Source organism: Pristiophorus japonicus, chromosome 8 (genome assembly GCF_044704955.1).
Source record: "Pristiophorus japonicus isolate sPriJap1 chromosome 8, sPriJap1.hap1, whole genome shotgun sequence".
Taxonomy (NCBI): Eukaryota; Metazoa; Chordata; class Chondrichthyes; family Pristiophoridae; genus Pristiophorus; species Pristiophorus japonicus.
In genome coordinates, this window is record NC_091984.1 from 152882586 (window position 1) to 152907176 (window position 24591).

General features: G+C 50.7%; 1 protein-coding gene across 1 annotated transcript in view; it reads left to right on the top strand.

The window, feature by feature from the left end:
* The window catches only part of LOC139268197 (probable voltage-dependent R-type calcium channel subunit alpha-1E), a 952421-nt gene that overhangs the window by 917689 nt on the left and 10141 nt on the right, over nucleotides 1-24591 (top strand). Inside the window, exons 11-16 of the mRNA XM_070886246.1 lie at nucleotides 4750-4877; nucleotides 9893-9989; nucleotides 14161-14266; nucleotides 15581-15688; nucleotides 21674-21774; nucleotides 23329-23423. Coding sequence (XP_070742347.1) covers nucleotides 4750-4877; nucleotides 9893-9989; nucleotides 14161-14266; nucleotides 15581-15688; nucleotides 21674-21774; nucleotides 23329-23423 — 635 coding nt within the window. The remainder of the gene's footprint in view (nucleotides 1-4749; nucleotides 4878-9892; nucleotides 9990-14160; nucleotides 14267-15580; nucleotides 15689-21673; nucleotides 21775-23328; nucleotides 23424-24591) is intronic.

Consider the following 24591-nt stretch of genomic DNA (forward strand, 5'->3'; position numbering starts at 1 on the left):
TAATATCGCATGTCCCCCGCCCCTGCCTCAGCTCATCCACTGCTCATCCTCATCCATGCCTTTGTTACCTCTAAACGTGACTATTACCTAAGAACATAAGAACATAAGAAATAGGAGCAGGTGTAGGCCATACAGCTCCTTGAGCCTGCTCCACCATTTAATAAGATCATGGCTGATCGGATCATGGACTCAGCTCCACTTCCCTGCCCGCTACCCATAACCCTTTATTCCCTTATCGTTTAAGAAACTGTCTATTTCTGTCTTAAATCCATTCAATGTCCCAGCTTCCACAGCTCTCTGAGGCAGCGAATTCCACAGATTTACAACCCTCTGAGAGAAAAAGTTTTTCCTCATTTCAGTTTTAATGGGCGGCCCCTTATTCTAAGATTATGCCCCGAGTTCTAGTCTCCCCCATCAGTGGAAACAGCCTCTCTGCATCCACCTTGTCAAGCCCCCTCATAATCTTATACGTTTCGATAAGATCACCTCTCATTCTTCTGAATTCCAATGAATTCAATTCCATCATCATCATAAGCAGTCCCTCGGAATCGAGGAAGACTTGCTTCCACTCTTAACATGAGTCCTTAGGTAACTTTTATCAGGGAGGCTTTGAGGGTGTCCCTGTAACGTTTCCTCTGCCCACCTTTGGCTCGTTTGCCGTGAAGTAGTTCCAAGTAGAGTGCTTGCCTTGGGAGTCTCGTGTCAGGCATGCAGACAATGTGGCCTGCCCAACGGAGCTGATCAAGTGTGGTCAGTCCTTCGATGCTGGGGATGTTGGCTTGGTCGAGGTTGCTAACTGATATGTCCTTACTATACAGTATAAATGAACACGAGGCCCATACTTGAGAGAAGGTCACTCTGTGACGAGTTATCTTTATTACCAAGACCTCAAGTGATGAAGGTGGGTGGAGCTTCCCCTTTTTTATACCTGAAAGTCCAGGTTAGGAGTGTGTCCCACAAGTTCATCCCTTGTGGTCAATGTTCTCAAGGTGTACAACTTAGGTCAGCTTATATATGGGTTACAATGATAGTTGAATGCATGACATCACCTCCCCCGCAAAGTCTTATTGGACTCACAGGTTAAGTCTCTCTGGTGGTTTACGCTCCCTTGTAGAGCGCCTGAGTTGGGGCTCCGGTTGTTGGGCGCTGGCCTGAGTGTCTGCTGTTTGAGGTGCCTCAGGCCTGTCCGGACTGCCCACAGTGACTGGGCTCTCCTCCACTTGGTTCCGGTGTTCAGTCACCTGTGGTGGAGTAAATTCTACGTCGTGTTCTTCCTCTGCTTCTTTTATGGGGTTGCTGAACCTCCTTTTAGTTTGATCCATGTGTTTGCGGCAGATTTTTCCATTGGTAAGTTTAACTACCAAAACCCTATTCACCTCTTTGGCAATCACAGTGCCTGCAAGCCATTTGGACCCTGCAGCGTAATTAAGGACAAAGACAGGGTCATTGCCATCAATACATCGCGCCCTCGCATTCCTGTCATGGTAGTCACATTGTGACTGACGCCTGCTCTCAACAATTTCTTTCATAGTGATGTGTATCAGAGATAACCTGGTTTTGAGCGTCCTTTTCATTCGCAGCTCTGCGGGTGGAACCCCTGTGAGCGAGTGTGGTCGGGATCTATTGGCCAACAGGAGGCATGATAAGCGGCTTTGTAGGGAACCCTCTTGGATTCTGAGCATCCCCTGTTTGATTATCTGCACTGCTCGTTCCGCCTGGCCGTTTGAGGCCGGCTTGAACGGTGACGTTCTGACATGGTTGATTCCATTGCCTGCCATGAAGTCCTGGAATTCAGTGCTTATGAAGCATAGGCCATTGTCGCTGACCAAGACATCCGATTGACCATGGGCGGCGAACATTGCCTATAGACTTTCGACTGTGGCAGAGGATGTGCTTGAGTTTAAAATGGCATACTCAATCCATTTGGAGTAGGTGTCTACTACAACCAAAAACATTTTTCCCATGAAAGGACCTGCATAGTCCACATGGATGCATGACCATGGCTTGTCTGGCCAGGACCAGGGGCTAAGGGGGGCTTCCCTGGGTGCGTTGCCCAGCTGAGCACATGTGTTGCACCTGCAAACACAAAGTTCCAGGTCTGCATCTATCCCTGGCCACCAAACATGTGACCTGGCAATTGCCTTCATCATGACAATGCTGCTTCCATTTTGGACACAGTAGGTCTGATCCCGTCCGCTGCTACCCTCCTCCCCAGGAATTCTACCTCTGGAGCTAAGAAGACGCACTTCGCCTTTTTCAGTCCCAGCCCTACCCGGTCTAGTCTGCGTAGCACCTCCTCCAGGTTGTGGAGGTGTTCTTCAGTATCGCGACCCGTGATGAGGATCTCGTCTTGAAAAACCAACATCGTTGGAATCGAGTTGAGGAGGCTTTCCATATTTCGCTGAAAGATCGCGGCGGCCGAACTAATCCCGAACGGACATCTGTTGTACCCAAACAACCCCTTGTGTCGTGATGGTGGTCAGCTTCTTCGACTCACTCGCCATCTCCTGGGTCATGTAAGCTGAGGTCAGGTCCAATTTTGAAAAAGGTTTGCCACCGGATAGCGTCGCAAAGAGGTCCTCCGCTCTCGGTAGCGGGTACTGGTCTTGGAGTGACACCCAATTGATGGTGGCCTTGTAATCACCACATATCCTGACCGACCCATCCGCCTTGAGCACCGGCACGATCGGGCTCGCCCAGTCACTGAATTCGACTGGTGAGATGGTGCCTTCCCTCAGCAGGCGGTGCAATTCGCATTCTATCTTTTTCCACATCACGTACAGCACCGCTCTGGCCTTGTGGTGTACTGGCCTGGCGTCCAGGATTTATGTGAATCACGACTTTGGCCCCCATGAAAGTGCCAATTCCGGGTTGAAATAATGAGTCAAATTTGTCCAGGACCTGTGAGCATGATACTCGCTCCACAGAAGAAATTACATTGACATCGCCCCATTTCCAGTTCATGATAGCAACCAACTCCTCCCCAGTAGTGCGGGACCGTCCCCCGGGACAATCCAGAGTGGCAACCTGTTCTCCGAATCTTTGTGGGTCACGACTACCGTGGCGCTGCCTAGCATCGGAATGATCTCCTTTGTATATGTCCGTAGCTGTGCATCAATCGGCAACAATTTTGGCCTCCTGGCCTTGCACACACACAACTTTTCAAACTGTTTGATACTCATCAGGGACTGGCTAGCCCCCGTGTCTAGCTCCATTGATACTGGGATGCAATTGAGGAGCATTTTCATCATTATTGGTGGCGTCCTGGTATATAAACTGTATATGTGCTCTACATGAACTCGCTGTACTTCAGCTTCCAGCGATTTCCCCCAGTACTCATTTGGCCTCGCAGGGCTTACATTGGGCCCCCGATCAACTTACTGAGCTCTTCGAACGCCTTGTCCATCGGCTTCTCTGGCGCTAGAAGGTCCTTCATCAGGGAGTACGTTCTGGATCCACAAACCGTCAGGAAATGAGCCCTGCGTTTGTCGGCCGAATCCTGTCCCAACCATTCCTTAGCGACAAAACTTTGCTGTAGTTTCTCAATAAAGTCGTCCCAATCATCACCAAAGCAGTACCTCTCTTTTGTGCTGCTAGTGGCCATGCTCACGTGGTTTAAATCCCAGTTTCTCGTCACCAATGATATGTCCTTACTATACAGTACAAATGCACACGAGGCCCATACTTGAGAGAAGGTCACTCTGTGACCAGTTACCTTTATAACCAAGATCTCAAGTGATGAAGGTGGGTGGAGCTTCCCCTTTTATACCTGAAAGTCCAGGTTAGGAGTGTCTCCCACAAGTTCACCCCCTTGTGATGAATGTTCTCAAGGTGTACAACTTAGGTCAGCTTATACATGGGTTACAATGATAGTTGAATACATGACACTAACGTTGGTGCGTCTGTCCTCCCAGGGGATTTGCAGGATCTTGCGGAGGCAGCACTGGTGGTATTTCTCCAGCGCTTTGAGGTGTCTACTGTATATGGTCCACGTCTCTGAGCCATATTGGACTATTCTAATGCACTCCTGGCTGGCCTCCCACATTTTACCCTACGAAAACTAGAGGTGATCCAAAACTCGGCTGCCCATGTCCCAACTCACATCGAGTCCCGCTCACCCATCACCCCTGTGCCCGCTGACCCGTCTCCTAACTCGCACCAAGTCCCGCTCACCCATCACCCCAGCGCTCATTCACCTACATCGGCTTCTGGTTAAGCAACACCTCGATTTCAAAATTCTCACCGTTATTTTCAAATCCCTCCATGGCCTTGCACCTCCCTATCACAGTAAGCTCCTCCAGCCCTACAACCCGGATGTCTGCCCTCATCTAATTCTGCCCTCCTGAGCATCCCTGATTATAATCACTCAACCATTGGTGGCCATGCCTTCTGTTGCCTGGGCCCCAAGCTCTGGAACTCCCTCCCTAAACCTCTCTGCCTCTCTACCTCTCTTTCCTCCTTCAGGACGCTACTTAAAACCTACCTCTTTGACCAAGCTTTTTGGTCACCCGCGCTAATTTCTACTTACGTGGCTCGGTGTCAATTTTTTAAAATCTCATAACACTCCTGTGAAGTGCCCTGGGATGTTTCACTATGTTAAAGGCGCTATATAAATGCAAGTTGTTGCTGTCATGCCGGGTCAGGACGGATTCCAGCTCTAGCTGTTTGTTGGTGGTGCTAAGTACGAGGTGTTTAGCTGTACAGGAATCCGTCCTGCTTTCTGAAAGGGGGGTTCCCATTTTCTTTCAGATGCTGAACCTGTTTGTGGCGGTCATCATGGACAACTTTGAGTACCTGACGCGGGATTCGTCTATCCTGGGCCCACACCACCTGGATGAGTTTGTGCGTGTCTGGGCTGAGTATGATCGGGCGGCCTGGTAGGTGTCCCAGCCCTGGATGGGGCGATGGCTTACACACTATTTATTCTCCAGAAGTACGGAACTGCAATATTATAGGATGCCATGGTTCAAGTGCACCTAGCAGTGACTCAGACATTCTTCGTGAGATAGAAAAGGGAGGTCACAGACTGCGGGCAGGAGGACAACTGCCTCAATACCCTGACACCCAGCCCCTGCGTCACAATACAGGGGGTGCAACTTCGGTTGCAGTCTGTGTTTCAATGGGCAACTGATTCATCTGGCACAAAGGGAGATATCTGTACACTGACTGGTGTCTCTCAGTCCCTCTCTCCCTCAGGGAGATATCTGTACACTGACTGGTGTTGCTCAGTCCCTCTCCCTCAGGGAGATATCTGTACACTGACTAGTGTCTCTCATTCCCTCCCTCCCAGGGAGATATCTGTACACTGACTGGTGTCTCTCATTCCCGCTCCCTCAGGGAGATATCTGTACACTGACTGGTGTCTCTCAGTCTCTCTCTCCCTCAGGGAGATATCTGTACACTGACTAGTGTCTCTCAGTCCCTCCCTCCCAAGGAGATATCTGTACACTGACTGGTGTCGCTCAGTCCCTCTCTCCCTCTGGGAGATATCTGTACACTGACTGGTGTCTCTCAGTCCCTCTCTCCCTCTGGGAGATATCTGTACACTGACTGGTGTCTCTCAGTCCCTCTCAGGGAGATATCTGTACACTGACCAGTGTCTCTCAGTCCCTCTTCCTCAGGAAGATCTCTGTACACTGACTGGTGTCCCTCAGTCCTTCTCCCTCAGTGAGATATCTGTACGCTGACTGGTGTCTCTCAGTCCCTCTCTCTCAGGGAGATATCTGTACACTGACTGGGGTCTCTCAGTCTCTCTCCCTCAGGGTGATATCTGTACACTGACTGGTTCTCTCAATCCCTCTATCTCTGCGAGATATCTGTGCACTGACTAGTGTCTTTCAGTCCCTTGCAGTTGTATTAGAGAAGACATGAATTTGCTCCCCTTGTTTAATGGTCTCCAAGTGTATGGGGTGTGGGGTTGTGAAACAATTTGGAGGCTGTAATTATTGAGATTAGCCTTTGAGTTCCAAAATACCAACAGGCCTGAGCCATTCATGTTAATACTATGCCAGATTTGAAAGCTTACCTTCAGTATGAACTTGATTGTACCCAGTACATACTGTGCAGGAGCTGGCACTGATACAGACACACATCAGGTGTACTATACCAGTAGTCAGTGAGCTTCTCCCTTTTACCCAGAGCATACCAAACATTGAGACCGAGTCAAGTCATCATCAGACGTCAAAATCTCTCCTGGTTGTCCTGTGCTAAACATTGAGGCCAGAGAATGGTGTGCCACTGCAGGGTGAGTGCAATGTTGTGTGTAATGTATTTGCTTCAAGGGCTCTTTGCTTAAGAATCCATAGCAACACATTGCTATTAAGAACTAGTTGGTTTATTAGCAAAGGTTTAACAATCAAACTACACATTACCAGTTCATCCACCAGGCTCACAACCACCTGCCCCATCGTGGATCCCCTGAACCCAACTGGCTGGGGTTTTATTGAGTCTTGTGAACATCATGTGACTGGCTAAGCCACTCCCAACTCAACAGCTCTACAACTATTTTAGTTGCACCTGTAAAACAATAAATCATTAAATCGAGTTCCCCCTGATTAAAGTGGGAGGGGGATTGCACTAAAACTGACAAACTTAAACAAATTCAACTTTAGACATTATGTGGATAAAATTAAAATTTGGTTGCCAAGGGTGATGATGCACTCCAGTCCCTCCGGTGCCCATCTCTCGCAGAAGGCCGCGAGCGTACCAGTGGACACTACATGCTCCATCTCCAGGGCTCGGATGTAACCACGGAAGAGAGGCAGGCAGTTGGGCTGAACGACCCCCTCGACCGCCTGCTACCTGGACTGGCTGATGACCCCCTTGGCCGTGCCCAGGAGCAGTCCTACGAGGAGGACCTCCAACCTGCCCGCTCCCCTCCGCACAGGGTGCCCAAAGATCAGGAGTGTGGGACTGAAATGCAACCAGAATTTGAGGAGCAGCCCCTTCAAATATTGGAATGGGGGCTGCAACCTCACACATTCAACATATACATGGAACACGGACTCCTCCAGACCGCAGAAATTGCAGGCGGCCTGGGAGCACATAAACCGACTTAAAAACTTATTGCACGGGACTGCTCCGTGCACCATCCTCCAGGCCAAGTCCCCAATAAATAGTGGGAGGATTCCCGCGTAGAGTTCACTCCATCAGGGACCCCCGCCTCCTCCGGACGGCAAGATGGTGCGCCATGGCATGTCCGGATGGCAGACGAGGATGGCAAGGTGGAGAGTATGCAGGAGTAGCCCGTACAGGAATCCCCTCCACGCAGAACTGAAAGGCACAGAGGGGATTTCACCGAGGAGGCTCAAGTTGCGAGGTGCCGGCTCCCGAGGGAGGTTTCGGGGCTTGGCGCCGATGAGGAATTCCGTCAACAACAGCTCTGCAAACCTGCGAGTATACTCACTATGAAAGCTTCTTCTCCCAGCAGCCATTGCAGGTCTGAATGTCCTATATTAAAGTAATGGCCTGTAGCTTCACTGGAGGGTTTCCACAGTCACTATGAATGCTGCGAGCGACCAACCTTCAATGCTCTCTGAGCAGTGATAGCTGGTGGCCCTAGCAGCCAAGAGAGCTGTGGTACTGAGATTATAAAATTATGCAAAGGACCAGAGATTACAATCGCTTGGTTATACCCTGCAGTCCATGTAACAGATGCTTGGTGCTCTGTTTAACCACCTATGGAGTTTTCACTGCCAGTCGGTGACTCAGACCGCCACACGTGGTCAGCAGCTCGAGCAGAAGCAGAGGGAGACCAGGTCCAGCCTCTATCCTTCACCTGTGGAAGTGGCGCTGAACCGTCTTCGAACATAAGAATTAGGAGCAGGCCATTCGGCCCCTTGAGCCTGCTCCGCCATTCAATGAGATCATGGCTGATCTTCTACCTCAACTCCACTTTCCTGCACTGTCCCCATATCCCTCGATTCCCTTAATATCCAAAAATCTAGCGATCTCTGTCTTAAATATACTCAAGGACTGAGTCTCCACAGCCCTCTGGGGTAGAGAATTCCAGAGATTCACCACCCTCTGAGTGAAGAGGTTTCTCCTCATCTCAGTCCTAAATAGCCGACCCCTTATTCTGAGACTGTGACTCCTGGTTCTGGACTCCCCAGCCAGAGGAAACATCCTCCCTGCATCTACCCTGTCAAGCCCTGTCAGAATTGTGTATGTTTCAATGAGATCCCCTCTCATTCTTCTAAACTCTAGCGAATATAGGCCTAGTCTACTCAATCTCTCCTGGTAGGACAATCGCCCCATCCCAGGAGTCAGTCTGGTGAACCTTCGTTGCACTCCCTCAATGGCAAGTATATCCTTCCTTAGGTAATGAGACCCAAACTATGCACAATACTCCAGGTGTGGTCTCACCAGAGCCCTGTATAATTGTTGAGCGGTGGAAACTGTGTGCCCTCCGACTGTTGCTCTTGTCTAACCGAATGTGTTTTCTTTGTAGTGGAAGGATTGACTATAAGGACATGTACACAATAGTGTGTGCGATCGCACCCCCCCTGGGACTGGGGAGGAAGTGCCCTTGTAGGGTGGCCTGGAAGGTTTGCTTCATATTGACTTCATGGCCAGTGGTTGCCCCTCTCTGGCTGAGGAATGACACGCTGCCTTTAAAGAGACAGAATCTCGGCTTGGCTACTGCCGGTCCCTTTACACGGCACCTCGCTTCCTCTGTAGATTTAATCTGCAGACTGAGGCCATCTCAAGATTGGCAGGAGCCACCTCCTGACGTGGGTGGGTATTTGCCTGGGTCCCAGTGCCCTGATCGGCTGTCAGGGGCACAAAGTGGGCCCGCATTGCATTCCTGCTTCTCCGGAGTGCTGTTTTTCTGGATTGAAGGAGACTCTCAGCTCACTCACATACACACACACACACTTACACTCACTCTCACACAAACACAGTCACACACAAACACACACACTCACTGCCTCACTCACGCTCACACTCTCACATCGACACATACACACGCTCACACTCTCTCACTGACTCACACACACGCTCACTCTCTCACATCGACACACACACTGACATACACTCACACTCACGCCCTTCACCGAATACAGCACACTGCCTACACCGACCGAGCCTGGGGTTCCGGGGAGCCTGCGATGGAGGGTTCCCAAGGTCCCAGCACTGCTCAGCACATCACTGGAAGCTCCAGCAGGTCAGGAACTCGTTCCACACAGACTTCCCTCTCAGTGCGTGAGTTGAGAACTGAATGATGGATGGATTCTATGATAGTGCAACAATTGGACCGGGCTAAGAAGTGAAATCGGAGGCGCGGATCCGTGTAAAGAGAACGGAAATAAGAGAAACTGTTTCTTTAATGAAGGCCAGATGCATGGAGAGCATGCCTTCCTCCCTCCCAACCTCCTCCCTCTGATCCATGCTTGCTGTGCTGGGGTACTGTTCATCCGGTTGGAACGTAACCAGCACCCCCTCCATCATGCCATGGGACTTCCCTGAGTCCAATCACATTCTAACACCGCATTTATGCAACAGCTGAAATTTGCGTAGACCAAAAATAGAGTCTAAGATATTGGCAACAAAGCCGGGGGGAAACAAGGAGCAGTTTATTTTACGCAGCGAGTTGTTGTGATCTGGAACGCACTCCCTGAAAGGGTGGTGGACGCAGATTCAACAGCAGCTTTCAAAATTGAATTGGATATATATTTGAAAAAGAAACATTTGCAGAGCTACGGGGTTAAGTGCCGAGGGGCAGTGGGACAATTGGATCGCTCTTTCTAAAGGCTGATTGGCCTCCTGCTGTGCCTATCATTCGATGATTCTATGAACAAGAACTGTTCTGCTGATTGAGATGGATGTGATTAACTCTTTCCTGTTCTGTTTCTCCTGGACATGCTCACCACCCCCCTCCCTCCATGCAAAGTGGCCGAATCCATTACACTGACATGTATCAAATGCTGACTCTCATGTCTCCGCCGCTGGGTCTGGGGAAGAAATGTCCTTCGAAAGTGGCATACAAGGTAGAAATGCAACACAGCTCAAAGCGCGTGGGCCTGAGACTGAAAGGATATTTATCAGTGTTTGTGTTCAGGACGGTTACAGGCCATTCTCAAACCATTTTTAAAACAATTACACATTATATAGTATGTGTTTGAATATCACATTTTTAGTCTTCCAGAACTGTGACCAGATCTTACTCGTTTTACCTATTTTTTCCCGTGAATTTTATATTTCTCAGGGTGAGGGATGTCCGTGTTTGTATCTAACCCGTGCTGTACCTGCCCTGGGAGTGTTTGATGGGACAGTGTAGAGGGAGCTTTACTCCGTATCTAACCCGTGCTGTACCTGCCCTGGGAATGTTTGATGGGACAGTGTAGAGGGAGCTTTACTCTGTATCTAACCTGTGCTGTCCCTGCCCTGGGAGTAGTTGATGGGACAGTGTACAGGGAGCTTTACTCTGTATCTAACCTTGTGTTGTACCTGCCCTGGGAGTGTTTGATGGGACAGTGTAGAAGGAGCTTTACTCTGTATCTAACCTGTGCTGTACCTGCCCTGGGAGTAGTTGATGGGACAGTGTACAAGGAGCTTTACTCTGTATTTAACCCCATGTTGTACCTACCCTGGGAGTGTTTGATGGGACAGTGTAGAGGGAGCTTTACTCTGTATCTAACCTGTGCTGTCCCTGCCCTGGGAGTAGTTGATGGGACAGTGTACAGGGAGCTTTACTCTGTATCTAACCCTGTGTTGTACCTGCCCTGGGAGTGTTTGATGGGACAGTGTAGAGGGAGCTTTACTCTGTATCTAACCTGTGCTGTACCTGCCCTGGGAGTAGTTGATGGGACAGTGTACAAGGAGCTTTACTCTGTATCTAACCCCATGTTGTACCTACCCTGGGAGTGTTTGATGGGACAGTGTAGAGGGAGCTTTACTCTGTATCTAACCCCATGTTGTACCTGCCCTGAGAGTGTTTGATAGGACAGTGTAGAGGGAGCTTGACTCTGTATCTAACCCATCCTGTACCTGCCCTGAATGGAAAGTCTTCTATTCTGCAGCACTAACATTCCTCACCCTGATGTGCACAGAAAAATACAGAATAAATAGAAGTCTTGTGACCAGCTGAAGCTGCCTGCGGCCAGTTTGGTGCTGTAAACTAGTGCATGTGTTGGAAGATCTGTGTCCTCCTGCTTGGCATGCAACAACACAGCTGCCTTGTATGAGAGCTCAGCGGGTGGTGCATGCTTCGATCAGTCATTTAATCCCTGACCTGTTGCCTGCCAACACCCATCACTACGCTCCCCGTGGTCTGAACAGCTCCTGCATTCTGAGCGGACGGGGCGAGGGGGGTCCCCGCAGAGTGAAAGGGCATTTGGGTGTCTTTGGTGATGCCTGTCCTATGAACACACGACATTGATTTAGTTATTTACAGATTGTGGCACTGTTAGAACGGGAAGATCACAACGCTAGACACGGGCAGCTAAGCTCCAGTGATTTCACTGATCCATTTTTGTCATTGTTGGACAAGGCCTGAATTGTCCAAATCGGGTCAAGACAGAGGGGGTGCGGTGCTTATTGCCAGACTGGACAGTGCACTCGGCTCCACAAGCGGACCTTCCAGGCCGATGCCCCCGCACATCGGGCTGAGCCCGGCAGGCCAGAGGGTCTGCGATTCCGTCCCCGGTCTGTGTTTGAGCCGGGTCCGCAGCCGCAGGCAAGGCTCCCCAGTCAGCCTCAACACCTGCCGGCCAGGAAAGGAGGCAGGGTGGGCCCGGCTTCCAGCCATTGTCCAGTGACGCTGGGTGCAATGTGCGTGGCCTGGGTTGTGTTGCCACCATGTTGGGACGACACTCTGTGTCTGGGCTCCCCGGGGGAGGAAGGGGGAGCTAAAGGAGGTACAGAGGGCGGGCGGGCGGGGGGCAGTGGGGGGGGGGGGAAACAGGGGGTAGTGCAGGGCTGAGTGGGCAGAGCGGGGGCTGAAGGGCTGGTGGGCCGGTGGGGGGGGGGGGGGGCAGGGCAGGGCCGGGCAGTGGGCAAGCCGTGAAACTGTCGCAGCCAAAGGCAACCCCTTCAGGAGAGGAGGAGGGAAAATCGGTATGGCTCAATATAATGATAATAGGTGCTAGAAGCCTCTCACTGACATAGAATACACCATGGTGGTCCTGGGAGTGTTTACTGCTGCTTCCATCCCAGCATTCAGCCTCTCTCTCCCTCCCTCTCTCCATTTCTCTCCCTCCCTCTCCCACCCTCTCTCTCCCTCCCTCTCTCCCTTTCTCTCCCACTCTCTCTCTCCCTCCCTCTCTCCCTTTCTCTCCCACTCTCTCTCTACCTCCCTTTCTCTCTCTCTCTCCCTCCCTCTCTCCTTCCCTCTCTCCTTCCCTCTCTCTCTCTCTCTCTTTTCTCTCGACCTCTCTCTCTCTCTCTCCATCCCTCTCTCTCCCTCTGTCTCTCTCCCATTCTCTATCTCTCTCTCTTCGCTCAGCCTCACTCACTCTCTCTCCTTTTCTCTCCTTCTCTCTCTCCCCCCCTCTCTCCCTCTCTCTCTTCCTTTCTCTCCCCTCACTCCCTCGCTCTCTCTCCCCTCACTCTCCCTCCCTCTCTCCCTCTCTCTCCTTCCCTCTCTCCCTCCCTCTCTCCCTCCCTCTCTCCTTCCCTCTCTCCTTCCATCTCCCTCTCCCTCTCTCCCTTTTTCTCCATCTCTCTCCCTCCCTCTCTTCCTCTGTCTCTCGGTCTCTCCTTGTCTCCCACACTCCCTGCTTCCCTCTCTCTGTTTCTCCCCCTCTCGCTCTATCCCTTTCTTCCTCTGTCTCTCCCTCTCTCCTTTCGCTCGCTCCCACATTCCCGCCCTCTCTCTGTTTCTCCCTCTCTCTTAACCTCCCTCTCTCCCAGTCTCTCCCCCCATCTCCCCCCATCTCTCCCTTTCTCTCCCTGCCTCTCTCCGTCTCTCCCTCACTCCTTCTCTCCATCATTCCCTCTCTGCCTCTCTCCCTCGCTCTCTCTCTCACTCTCTCAATATATCTCACACTGTTTCTCCCTCACTCTGTTATACACTCACTTTCTTTCTATCTCTCATTCACTCGCACCGTGTTTTTCTCGCAGTCCCTCTCTCTATGTCACACTCTCTCTGTCTCTCTCTCTGTTTGTTGGCTTTTCTTTCTATCTCTGTATCTAACCCCGTGCTATACCTGCCCTGCGAGTGTTTAATGGGACAGTGTAGAGGGAGCTTTACTCTGCATCTAACCCGTGCTATACCTGTCCTGCGAGTGTTTAATGGGACAGTGTAGAGGGAGCTTTACTCTGTATCTAACCCCGTGCTGTACCTGCCCTGGGAGTGTTTGATGGGACAGTGTAGAGGGAGCTATGTGTTTATCCTAAATAAAAAGATTTCTACATTTTCTTCCATTGAATCTATTTTAGACGAGTGCCTATCTGGGACTTGCATTATCTTCAATAGTGCGGGCCCCAGGGGCAGAGATTTAGGTTGAATCTCCCAGTGTATGGGAGAGTGGTCTCTGTTCCACTGTTTAGCTGGGCTACACAATAGGACCTCACCTGACAAAAATGGATCATCTATGACTGTGGGTGAAGAGACAGTGGGTTCTCTTTGGGCATACCAGGGTTGCCAACCATCCAGCATTGTCCTGGAAAATCACTGGGGCAATTAAATAAAACAGAGAGTATTTTTCATTTCCGTTGAACACTTTTGTTTATTAGTTATTAAAATATTGGAGATGGGGGAAAAAAATGCTGTTTGACTGAGAGTCAAACGTCATCCAATTGGGGAATAAATAGTATGATCTCTTTCCAATAAGCGTGTGGAGGGCGGGGTACCCTGAAGATGGACAAGTCGGGCAACCAATGGTGGGAATATTGGGGCATGGTGTTTGGAGGTGGAAGGTCATGTGATGAAGCCTCCAGGAATATGCCCAATCAGAGTTGGCAACCCTGGTGGCGACCTTACACATCCTGCACTGATCTCTCAGTGGAGGAAGGAGCAGGTAATGGAGGAACCAGGGAAGGAGGGTTAAGTTACATGTACATTTGAGTAAAATGATAAATCTCAGCACACATAAACCGTCAGGGACACCACAGTGCTTGTGAGGAGCATAACTAGGTTCCCGTTCTCTTATCTCTGGACGGGTTGAGGTGGCAGGGTGGCGGGATTCGAATGTAACGTGTTGTCCCTCTCCGTTATAGCGGCTGATATTGATGAACATGCCGGTGACCAAGGAGAAGACTGTTCACTTCACCTCCACCCTCATGGGCTTGATCAGGACTGCCCTTCAAATCAAGCTTGCAAAAGGTAAGAGGGATTTTCAGTGTTGGTATCACATCACGCGGAGCACAAACCGTCTCTACTGGGGTTACCATGACAACAGCAACACGAACTTGCATTTATAGAGGGCCTTTAATGTAGTGAAATGTCCCAAGGTGCTTCACAGGAGCAATTATCAAACAGACTTTAAAACCAAGCCACATAAAGTGATGTAACAGCAGGTGACCAAAAGCTTGGTCAATGAGGTGAGTTTTAAGGAGTGACTCTCACCCTCTCATCATATCCCTTACCCCCACCCTCTCACTATAACCCTCACCCCCACCCTCTCACCATAACCCTCACCCCCACCTTCTCACCATAACCCTCATCCCCACCCTCTCACCATAACCCCCACCCCCACCCTCTCACCATATCCCTTACCCCCACCCTCTCACTATAACCCTCACCCCCACCCTCTCACCATAACCCTCACCCCCACCCTCTCACCATATCCCCCACCTCCACCCTCACCATAACCCTCACCCCCATCCTCTCACCATAACCCTCACCCCCACCCTCTCACCATAACCCTCACCCGCACCCTCTCACCATAACCCTCACCCCCACCCTCTCACCATATCCCCCACCTCCACCCTCTCACCATAACCCTCACCCCACCCTCTCACCATAACCCTCATCCCCACCCTCTCACCATAACCATCGCCCATGATCTTATTGAATGGCAGAGCTGGCTCAAGAGGCCGTATGGCCTACTTTGCTCCTATTTCTGATGTTATATCCTTCTTTGAAGCAGATATATGTACACCGACTGTGGTCTCTCTTTCCCTGCCTCAAGAAGATATCTGTACACTGGGGTCTTAGTACCTCTCTTCGCGAGTTATCTGTACACTGACTGGGGTCTCTCAGTCCCTCTCCCTCAGGGAGATATCTGTACACTGACTGGTGTCTCTCAGTCCCTCTCTCTCGGGGAGATATCTGTACACTGACTGATGTCTCTTAGTCCCTCTCCCTCAGGGAGATATCTGTACACTGACTGGTGTCCCTCAGTCCCTCTCCCTTAGGGAGATATCTGTACACTGACTGGTGTCTCTCAGTCCCTCTCCCTCAGGGAGATATCTGTACACTGACCGGTGTCTCTCAATCACTTTCCCTCAGGGATATATCTGTACACTGACCGGTGTCTCTCAATCCCTCTCCCCCAGGGAGCTATCTGTACACTGACTTGTGTCTCTCAGTCCCTCTTCCTCAGGGAGATATTTGTACACTCTGGGCTGCCCTCCAGGTTGTAGGTTATAGCCAGATGCATAGTGATGTGTGATTCCGGAATGTTCTCTGTGTCAGGTGGAGCGGACAAACAACAGCTGGATGCTGAGCTACGAAAGGAGATCATGACGATTTGGCCTCACCTCTCGCAGAAGACACTGGACCTCCTGGTTCCCATACACACCGGTATGTAAAGCATTTCCTGGGTGTCATGTATCTTACATTATTATATATAACTGTATCCTAACATGCTATACAGGACTGTAATAAGATATGACCTGTAACCACCAGCATACCTTACCACCAGGGGTGCACTTGCAAGAGACAGGTATATAAGGACAGGTCTCAGGTAAGTGCAGCATTCCAGAACTGTGAAATAAAGGTGCAGGTCCACAGTGACCTTGACTTCACTACATGCCTCGTGTGAATCTGTACTGAGGGGACAGGACTTTACATTGGCGACGAGTTACTGGATTACAGAATCCACAGAATGGCGAACAACGGATCAGATGAAAAGTACAATGCGGGAGACAATTGGGAGGACTTTATAGAAAGACTGTAGCAAAGTGTTGTAACCAAAGACTGGTTAGGCGACGATAAGGCAGACAAGAGAAGAGCCCATCTCTTGACCAGCTGTGGCTTGAAAACATACGCTTTAATGAAGGATCTGTTGGCACCCGAGAAACCAGCAAGCAAGTCGTTTGAAGAATTGAGCACACTGGTAAGAGACCACCTGAAGCCAGCGAGCAGCCTACACATGGCCAGACACAGGTTCTACAACTACAGACGCTGTGTGGGACAGAACATACCCGACTTCGTGGCGGAACTTCGGAGGTTGGCTAGTTTATGTGAATTCTCCGATGAACTGAGGAGAGAAATGCTGAGAGACTTTTTCATTGAAGGAATAGGCCACGCAGGCATATTCCGAAAACTCAAGAACCTGACCTTAGAGGCAGCAGCACTGGTTGCACAGACATTCTTGGTAGGGGAAGAAGAAACGAGGTTGATTTACAATGCAGGTACGACAACTAACGAAATATCAGCACAAGAAGTTCACAGCACTAAACAAGCTGCTACCCCCACACACAGACAAAACTGGGAGAACAGGCTCTTGACAGCAGGCAGAAGCCATCAAGGGCCACAGGAACGGCCGTTCACACCTCATCAACCTACAATGCGAGCAATCAACTACAAACTGAGAGAAGCTCAAGAGAGATCAGCCAGACACAGCTCATTCTTTGGGAACACTATGAACAATGGAACAGGTCTGTGCTGGAGGTGTGGGGGTGGGCACTCGTCAAGGGGATGTCGATTTCAGCAGGCTGTTTGCAGGAACTGTGAATATACAGGGCATTTGGCCTGCATGTGCAAAAAAATGGCAGCTCGGCTGGTATACGAATCGGATGGGTCGGAAAGCGGACCAGAAGACGGTGGGGACAGTACCCGGGACACCGATGTACAGCGAGTCAACACGATCAATGGCCACTGCTCCTACAACAGGATGCCTCCTATAATGATGAGGGTCCTACTCAACAGGATATCTGTCAACATGGAGCTGGATACGGGAGCGAGTCAATCTCTCATGGGCGCTTAACAATTTGAATAACTGTGGCCGCATAAAAGAGACAGACCAAAACTCACGAGGGTCGACACCAAACTAAGGACCTGTACCAAAGAAATCGTACCAGTCCTCGGCAGCGCCACGCTCTCTGTCACACACAAAGGGACAGTGAACCGACTTCCCCTGTGGATTGTCCCCGGAGACCCCCCAGCACTGCTGTGGAGAAGCTGGCTGGCAAAACTAAACTGGAAATGGGATGATGTCCATGCCATGTCATTAGAGGAACGGACCTCCTGCTCAACAGTTATAAAGCGATTTGAACATCTCTTTCAGCCAGGTGTGGGCACTTTCAAAGGGGCCAAAGTCAAAATCTACATCACACAGGATGCTAGACCGGTCCATCACAAGGCCAGAGCTGTACCCTATGTGATGAGGGAAAAGATTGAACACGAACTAGACAGGCTTCTGCGGGAAGGCATTATATCACCTGTGGAATTTAGCGACTGGGCAAGTCCCATCGTCCCAGTCATGAAGCCTGATGGATCCATACGAATCTGTGGGGAGTACAAATCTACCATAAACAGAGTCTCTCTACAGGACCAGTACCCGCTGCCTAGAGCGGAGGACTTATTTGCCACATTGGGCTGGAGGTAAACTTTTCTCAAAACTAGACCTCATATCTGCGTATATGACGCAAGAATTGACCGAGGAATCCAAGCTACTCACCACCATCAACACACATCGAGGCCTTTTCATGTACAATCGATGCCCATTCGGCATCAGGTCGGCAGCTGCCATATTCCAGCGCAACATGGAGAGCCTGCTCAAGTCCATCCCGAGGACAGTTGTATTTCAAGACGACATACTTATCCCATCTCCGTAATTTGGAGGAAGTACTAAAGCGGTTGGATCGGGTAGGCCTACGAGTCAAGAAATCCAAGTGCCTGTTTCTCGCACCCGAGGTTGAATTTTTGGGCAGAAGGATTGCCGCTGATGGAATCCGCCCAACAGAGTCCAAAACAGAAGCAATTCGCCTGGCACCCAGGCCCTGGAATGTCTCAGAACTGCGCGCCTTTCTCAGACTACTCAATTACTTTGGGAACTTTATGCAGAACTTAAGCACGCTGCTGGAGCCTCTCCATGTGCTACTCAGGAAGGGGTGCGATTAGTTTTGGGGGGACGCCCAGGAGCGCACCTTCAATAAGGCACGCAACCTTCTGTAAGGCACGCAACCTTCTGTGTTCCAACAGTGTTTTGACTTTCGTTGACCCAGGTAAAAAGCTAGTTCTCACATGCGATGCGTCAGCGTACGGGGTCGGGTGCATTTTGCAACATGTCAATAGTGCGGGCAAATTACAACCCATAGCTAATGCCTCCAGGTCACTTTTGCGGGCAGAGCGCGGGTACGGAATGGCAGAGAAGGAGGCGCTCGCATGCATGTATGGTGTCAAAAAGATGCACCAATACCTTTTCGGGGCCAAGTTCGCATTAGAAACTGACCACAAGCCCCTCACGTCCCTCCTATCCAAGAGCAAGGCAATAAACGCCAACGCCTCGGCGCAAATTCAACAGTGGGCACACATGCTGGCGTCCTACGACTACACCATAAGGCACAGACCAGGCACAGACAACTGTGCCGACGCGCTCAGCAGGCTACCCCTGGCGACCACGGAAGGGTCTGACGAACAGGACTGTGAGATAGTCATGGCAATCAATGCCTTTGAGTCCACAGGTTCGCTCATGATGGCTCGCCAAATCAGAGCCTGGACGGCCAGCGACCCCACGTTATCCTTAGTAAAAAGACGTGTCCTAACCGGTGACTGGGCAGAGGCTTGCGATGCCTGCCCCGAGGAATTAAAACCCTTTCACAGGCGCATGCATGAGCTATCACTACAAGCAGACTGCCTGATACGAGGCAGAGAGGCATTTGTCCGGGAGCTCCACCGCAAGCACCCAGGGATCGTTCTCATGAAGGCCATAGCCAGAACCCACGTCTGGTGGCCTGGTATTGATGCAGACTTGGAGCTCTGCGTCCGAAGGTGCACCATTTGTGCCCAACTCAGTAATGCCCCCAGGGAGGCTCCACTGAGCCTCTGGCCCTGGCCTACCAAACCGTGGTCGCTGGTGCACGTAGACTATGCAGGCCCATTCATGGGAAAAATGTTCCTCGTAGTTGTAGATGCATTTTCAAAGTGGATCGAATGCACCATTTTAAACTCGAGCACAACCTCCACCACTGTGGAGAGCCTCGCAACCATGTTTGCATCGCACGGAATCCCTGACATATTGGTCAGTGACAATGGTCCATGCTTCACCAGCGCAGAATTCCAAGACTTTATAATTGACTACGGCATAAATCACGTCAAGACGGCACCGTTCAAGCCGGCCTCCAACGGCCAGGCGGAGAGAGCAGTGCAAATCATTAAACAAGGTTTGCTTAAAATCCAAGGTTCCACGCTGCAATCCCAACAGACAGCCCAGGCGAGTCAACAACAATCACATCAATCGAAACAGACAGCCCAGGCGAGATACCAGCAACCACAGCCAAAGAAAAACAGACACCAAGACAAATAACTGAACCACAACTCAGACGCTCCACGCGAGAGCGTAGACCACCTGAGAGACTGAACCTGTAAAGACAATAAGAGCTTGGGGGAGGGTGATGTCATGTATCTTACATTATTATATATAACTGTATCCTAACATGCTATACATGACTGTAATAAGATATGACCTGTAACCACCAGCATACCTTACCACCAGGGGTGCACTTGCAAGAGAGAGGTATATAAGGACAGGTCTCAGGCAAGTGCAGCATTCCAGAGCAGTGAAATAAGGGTGCAGGTCCAGAGTGACCTTGACTTCACTACATGCCTCGTGTGAATCTGTACTGAGGGGACAGAACTTTACAGTGGGCGACTGTCCCCTTCTCAGGGCGGAGTCAGCTACAGCGCATCCTAGATCCTCGATTTCCTCTGGACAGTGTATAAATGTGATGGACTATGTGACAGGCACTGACAGTACAGACCTGTCACTTCACCCTCACACTTTATCTATCAGACTCACGAGTGACGACTCTCCCCACATCATTTCAGGATTCACAAACACAATTATGGATTTCCGAATTGCAAATCCAAAGAAACTCAAATTTTCACTGCACATAAATATAAAATGAAGATGGGGTCTCCTGCTCTTTAACCCGATCTCCTCAGACTGCTCTGGGCCTCCTGACCTTTAACCCGAGCTCTTCAGACTGCCCTGGGCCTCCTGACCTTTAACCCGAGCTCCTCAGACTGCCCTGGGCCTCCTGACCTAGTCCCCAATGTGGGCCTATGGCTGAGCCAAGCTAACTTAATATTTACCGGGGATTGCGCCAGGGACCTGCATAGTCTGTGTGACTCAGTGCCACACTGAACAATGCATGTACATACTGAGTGAGCAGGGATGGTTCCTGGTCTTACCTAAGCATCTGCTAGATGTAATGTAACCGTGGTTTTACTGTTTAGCTCTAATCAGTGCATATGTTTGTGCTGTGCCTGATCTCTGGACTAATGAATATCAGGTTGGCAATCAGTAACTAGTGGGGTGCTGCAGGGATCACTTCTGGGGCCTCAACTATTTACAATCTACATTAATGATTTGGATGAAGGGACCGAGTGTAACGTAGCCAAGTTTGCTGATGATACAAAGATGGATGGGAAATCAAGTTGTGGGGAGGATGCAAATAATCTGCAAAGGGACATAGACAGGCTAAGTGAGTGGGCAAAAATTTGGCAGATGGAGTATAATGTGGGAAAATGTGAGGTTATCCACTTTGGTAGGAAAAAAAAAGCAAATTATTACTTACATGGAGAATGATTACAAAATGCTGCGGTACAGAGTGACCTGGGGGTCCTTATGCATGAAATACAAAAAGTTAGTATGCAGGTACAGCAAGTAATCAGGAAGGCAAATGGAATGTTGGCCTTTATTGCAAGGGGGATAGAGTATAAAAGCAGGGAAGTCCTGCTACATCTGTACAGGGTATTGATGAGGCCACACCTGGAGTACTGCGTACAGTTTGGGTCTCCTTATTTAAGAAATTATATACTTGCATTGGAGACAGTTCAGAGAAGGTTCACGAGGTTGATTCCTGAGATGAAGGGGTTGTCATATGAAGAAAGATTGAGTAGGTTGGGCCTATACTCATTGGAGTTTAGAAGAATGAGAGGTGATCTTATTGAAACATATAAGATTCTGAGGAGGTTTGACAGGGTAGATGCAGAGAGGATGTTTCCCCTCGCAGGGGAATCTAGAACTAGGGGTCATAGTTTCAGAATAAGGGGCCACCTATTTAAAATGGAAATGAGGAGGAATTTCTTCTCTGAGGGTTGTAAATCTGTAGAATTCTCTGCCCCAGAGAGCTGTGAAGACTGGGTCATTGAATATATTTAAGGTGGAGATAGACAGATTTTTGCATAAGGGAGTGAAGGGTTATGGGGAACGGTCAGGGAAGTGGAGCTGAGTCCATGATCGGGGCAGCCATGATCATATTAAATGGTGGAGCAGGCTCGAGGGGCCAAATGGCTGAGTCCTGCTCCTATTTCTTATGTTCTTATCTTTTCCTCCAGATACGGACCTGACCATTGGGAAAATCTATGCCGCCATGATGATCATGGATTACTACAGACAGAGTAAGACCAAGAAGTACCAGAAAATACAGGAGGAGCAGGTACTGTGCCAGGGCAAAGATATCGGGCTCCACTCAACCATACCAATAAATAACATAGCACAGACACTGGGAATCTGACACACAAACAGAACACAGAGCGGGGGAGAGGGAGAGGGTGCAATAGGGTGGGGGAGAGGGAATGGGTGCAATAGGGTGGGGGAGAGGGAGAGGGTGTAATAGAGTGGGGGAGAGGGAGAGGATGGAATAGAGTGGGGGAGAGGGAGTAATGGGGGGGGGGGGAGAGAGTGGATGAGGGAGAGGGAAAGGGAATGGGTGTAATCGGGTGTGGGAGAGGGTGGGTGGGGGAGAGTGAATGGGTGAGGGAGAGGGTGGGGGTGGGTGGGTGAGGGAGAGGGTGGGGGTGGGTGAGGGAAAGGGTGGGAGAGGGAGAAGGTGGAATAAGGTAGGGGGAGAGGGAGAGGGTGGGTGAGGGGAGAGAGTGGGTGAGGGAGAGGGTGGGAGAGGGAGAGAGAGGGTGGGTGAGAGAGAGGGAGAGGGTGGGTGAGAGAGAGGGAGAGGGTGGGTGAGAGAGAGGGAGAGGGTGGGTGAGAGAGAGGGAGAGGATGGGTGAGAGAGAGGGAGAGGGTGGGTGAGAGAGAGGGAGAGGTTGGGTGAGAGAGAGGGAGAGGGTGAGGGAGAGGGTGGGTGAGGGAGAGGGTGGGTGAGGGAGAGGGTGGGTGAGGGAGAGGGAGGGAGAGGGTGGGGGAGGGAGAGGGTGGATGGGGGAGAGGGAGAGGGTGGGTGAGGGAGAGGGTGGGTGAGAGAGAGGGAGAGGGTGGGAGAGAGTGGGAGAGGAGAGGGTGGGTGAGGGAAAGGATGGGTGGGTGAGGGAGAGGGTGGGTGAGGGAAAGGGAGAGGGTGGGTGAGAGAGAGGGAGAGGGTGGGTGAGAGAGAGGGAGAGGGTGGGTGAGAGAGAGGGAGAGGGTGGGTGAGAGAGAGGGAGAGGGTGGGTGAGAGAGAGGGAGAGGGTGGGTGAGAGAGAGGGAGAGGGTGGGTGAGAGAGAGGGAGAGGGTGGGTGTGAGAGAGAGGGAGAGGGTGGGTGTGAGAGAGGGGGAGAGGGTGGGTGTGAGAGAGGGAGAGGGTGGGTGTGAGAGAGGGAGAGGGTGGGTGGGAGAGAGGGAGAGGGTGGGTGGGAGAGAGGGAGAGGGTGGGTGGGAGAGAGGGAGAGGGTGGGTGGGAGAGAGGGAGAGGGTGGGTGGGAGAGAGGGAGAGGGTGGGTGGGAGAGAGGGAGGGAAAGGGTGGGTGGGAGAGAGGGAGAGGGTGGGAGAGAGGGAGAGGGTGGGTGAGGGAGAGGGTGGGTGGGAGAGAGGGAGACTAGCGGCTTCACATGTGCCTGAGATTAAATCCCATAGTCTAACGCGCGTGAGGGAGAAGGGGATAGAGGGATAGCGCAGAAGGTGGGAAGTGGTAACTAGAGTGGGAGGATGTCCGTGTGGAGTATAAACAGTAGCATGAACTGGTTGGGCCGAATGGGCTGATTCTGTGCTCGGGACATCGTGTTCTTTGGGGCATGCGAGGTGCCATAATGAATGTAAGTTGTGTCTTTGCTCAGAATCGAACCCCCATGTTCCAGCGCATGGATGCTTCCTCTCTGCCGCCGCAGATTATCTCAAGCACGAAAGCACTGCCCTTTCTGCAGCCAGACATGTAAGTTCCACATCGTTGCTGCGCTGCCGACCAGACATTACCATTCCTTGAAACGGTGTGAAAGGCTTCCGTCGAACTATCGGCTCTTACTCACTCGAGGGCATTGCGATGCTTTTACCTCGGGCTTGTCCCAAGCTAACCGTTCCCTCACCACCGTTCCCTCACCCAGGCGAAACACAGGAGCAGGAGGAGGCCATTCAGCCCTTCGAGCCATAAAGAGTTTGTTTTGTTCACTCTTCTCTGATTCTTAGACCTGGGAACTTATAGTGGGAAAGGAGAACACGTGCCACAACATTTAGGCTTAACCCAGTGTCCGTTTTATTATGCAACAAAAACCGACTAAAAGCTACAAGACTAGACTTCTGAGAGAAACTTACTTTCGACATACAATTGCCAGCCCTGGCTGTAGCTCTTCTGTCCGTTCTCTGCAGTACCTGTTCCTGGCATGTCCTTTTGTCGCTTCCTCCCATTTCTGCTGTTTCTTTCTGCGTTCCCTCCTTGCTGTTGCTTCATCCTGCTTGTGTGTCTGCATCCCATATATTTATATCCAGGTTTTAGAATAAGTTTCCCGCTGCAACAAAATTCGTGTTTTCGATCTGATTAACTGGTTGGTGACAGGCTTGAATTTGCACACGGAGTCGACAATGCAAAAGATGTTTCCTTATGCTGAAATGCTGTTAGCCCCAAAATGTGCACTTTGTGGGGGGTCCTTTGTTGTCTGGTCTTATTACAGACTTGGTGTCTCCAGTGGCTGTTTCCCCACCCTGGTCAATCAACTTCAGGGCCTCACGTAACAACTCCATTCTTGTTCTGCATGAAGTCAGTTTTTGTTCCTGACCACAGAATGTCCTTAATTGTCCAGCTTCATTAGAAAGCTTTGTATCAATCAATTTTTAGTTCATGGTCTGTGTTTTTTGAAGATTAGTAACATTACAGAACCTGTTCCACCATTCGATTAGATCAGGGCTGATCTGTATCTTAACTCTTTCTGTCCGTAACCATTCCATAATCCTTAATACCCTTACCCAGCAAAAATCTCAGCTTCCTTCTTTTGAAATTTACAATTGCCCCCCGCCCCGCCCACCCTCCACCGCCCCCCCCACCACCCCACCCCACCCCCCGCCCAGCCTCAACAGCTTTTTTGAGGGAGATTGAGAATCTGAGAGAG